The 2,338-nt window shown below is 47.2% G+C and overlaps 1 protein-coding gene across 1 annotated transcript in view; it reads right to left on the bottom strand.

Moving 5' to 3' along the window:
* LOC106941124 (selenium-binding protein 1-like) overlaps positions 1-1,574 on the bottom strand; it is an 8,049-nt gene extending 6,475 nt beyond the window's left edge. Inside the window, exons 1-3 of the mRNA XM_015024065.1 lie at positions 1,253-1,574; positions 476-529; positions 179-291 (exon numbers count right to left, since the gene is read on the bottom strand). Coding sequence (XP_014879551.1) covers positions 179-291; positions 476-529; positions 1,253-1,256 — 171 coding nt within the window. The 5' untranslated portion in view covers positions 1,257-1,574. The remainder of the gene's footprint in view (positions 1-178; positions 292-475; positions 530-1,252) is intronic.
* Positions 1,575-2,338: the final 764 nt, after the last annotated feature.

Raw genomic sequence — 2,338 nt, 5'->3', positions numbered from 1 at the left:
CAGAACCATCAGAACCCATCAGAACCATCAGAACCACCAGAAATTAACAGAACCTAGAGTTGAGCTGGGCTGAGGTTCTGAGGTTGAACCAGAGGAGTTCTGAGAGGAAAACAGAATCAGAAGGACAGAAGACAGATGGGTCCAGCAGAACCGGGTTGTGGTTCTGGTTGGATTCTACCTGGCAGTATGTGGGCGACTCGGGGTCGACGTCCACCGTGGCCAGATAGTCGGGCTTCTGGACTGCGGTGCTCCGGTAGATACAAGGCAGGTAGACAATCCGCTCACGGGGCCCTGCAGGCAGAACCAGAACCTCTGACTGGACCAGAACCAGAACCCGGACAACTTTTATTTTGAAATTCCCTCCAGTTGTTTTTCCTGTTGAACTTTCTTGAAGTTTCTGGTTGAGTTTGGTTTGTTTGGACTTCCAGAACCAGAGAGCTGGCCCAGTTCTGGCCCGGTCCAGACCTCCACTCACCCTTCATGGCGTCCAGCGGGCTGCGATATCCGGGTCCACATCCTGAACACTTGGCTGGAAAACACAAACGGATCCAGAGTCATAAGCAGAACCAACAGAGGCCTGTGCTGCAGACGCTGCAGCACAGGCCTCTGTTGGGTTAAGATCAACGACTAACCTGAGCACTACTGAGCATGCTCAGAACCAAGTCAGAATCTGAACAGAACCGGCTCCTTCAGGACTCAGCCGGCTCTCGCAAAGAGGGTTATATAACAAACACACACACACACACACACACACACATGTTTGTGTTGCTATCTTTGTGGGGACTTTCCATTGACTTCCATTCATTTCTACAGCCTAAACCTGACCTTTACCCTTTTCCTAACCCTAACCAACCAAAACTCAATTCATACCTTAGGCCTAAATCTGACCCCTGACCCAAACACAGGGTTTCCCCCTGAGGAGACCAGGCTCCGGTCCCCACAAGGAGCAATTGGTCCCCACGACGTGGTATGTGTCAGGAAAATCATCCCCACAAGGTATTACACACACACACACACACACACACACACACAGGCGCACAACTTCCCCCAATAAANGACCAGAACCAGAACCAGGAATGTGAACCCTCCTGGTGGACTGAAGCTGGAATTTCCCAGCTTCCTTGAAGAAGGCACACTGATGTTTTACAGCAGGACAATTATTGATTATTGATCAGATATTTGTACTTAACAGCTGCACCAGATCCAGGTGAGCAGCAGCCAATCAGAGAGCAGCATGCTGAACCCAACTCACCCATGTTGGATCTCCTGGTTCCGACTCTTGGTTCCGACCCGTCTGCTGGACTCTGCAGAGTCTGGGTCCGCTGTGGAGCCAGTGGGCGGGGCCGCCGCTTTGAGTAGCAGGAAGCAGAGAGGAGGGGCGGGCAGTAGAGGCCGTTCACCCTCTGCTGGAACAGAGCGCGCCCCCCGCAGGCTGTCAGGGGAACTGCCTGTAAGGCAGGCTGAAGAAGAACCGGTTTGAGGTTCTGCTTCACAGTCAGAACCAGCTGGTTCTGGAGGCCGTCAAATTCCTCTTCATCACTGATGAAGATTCGCTGCAGGATTCTGTCCCACTTCCTTCATCATCATCAGCAGCAGCCAGGACTTCCTGTTTTCATTTCTGGGTCTATCAGAACCAGAACCAAGAGGCAGAATAATAATAACCAGAAAAGTTCAAGACGTTTTCAGCAATAATTCTTACAAGAGTTATGAGAAAATAATATTAATGAAGGGGAAAAAAGAAACTATGAAAACGAAAATATGAAACATGAATCATCCATAAGCAGAGGAAACAACAGCATAAATATCCAGAAATATTAATAAGAGTTCAGACTAAACTGAACCCATATGATCAGTTATTCTTACAAAATGAAATCAGGTTGCTATGGTAACCACCAACTTATTGACTAAACAAAATAAATTCAAAGAAGAAATCAATTTTGGACAAACTTCACAATTTTATTAGCTGGCCATAAAATTAATATCATGAAGTTCATTTAAATCAGTAGTTTCATTCAAAAAATGAAACTTGTATATTATATATACTGTATTCGTTACACAGACTGATATATTTCAAATATTTTTTCTGTTCATGTTAATTAAAACTCACAACTAATTAAAACCCCAAATTCAGTATCTTGGAAAGTTAGTTTTACTGAAGACCAAAACAAAACAAGGAGTTTTACAAATGTTGGCCAATAGGAAGGTGTGATAATGTTCAGCTCAGAGCTGAGTTCTTCCTTCTGCCTGGTTTGCGGCCTCGTGGCCATGTGGCCATGCGTCCCCATGCGGCCTCGCGGCCCCATGCGGCCTCGTGGCCCCATGCGGCCTCGTGGCCCCA

The sequence above is a fragment of the Poecilia latipinna genome, unplaced genomic scaffold (genome assembly GCF_001443285.1).
Source record: "Poecilia latipinna isolate Pla-1442-1.1 unplaced genomic scaffold, P_latipinna-1.0 Scaffold3505, whole genome shotgun sequence".
NCBI classification, from domain to species: domain Eukaryota; kingdom Metazoa; phylum Chordata; class Actinopteri; order Cyprinodontiformes; family Poeciliidae; genus Poecilia; species Poecilia latipinna.
This window is presented reverse-complemented; position numbering and strand designations above follow the sequence as displayed.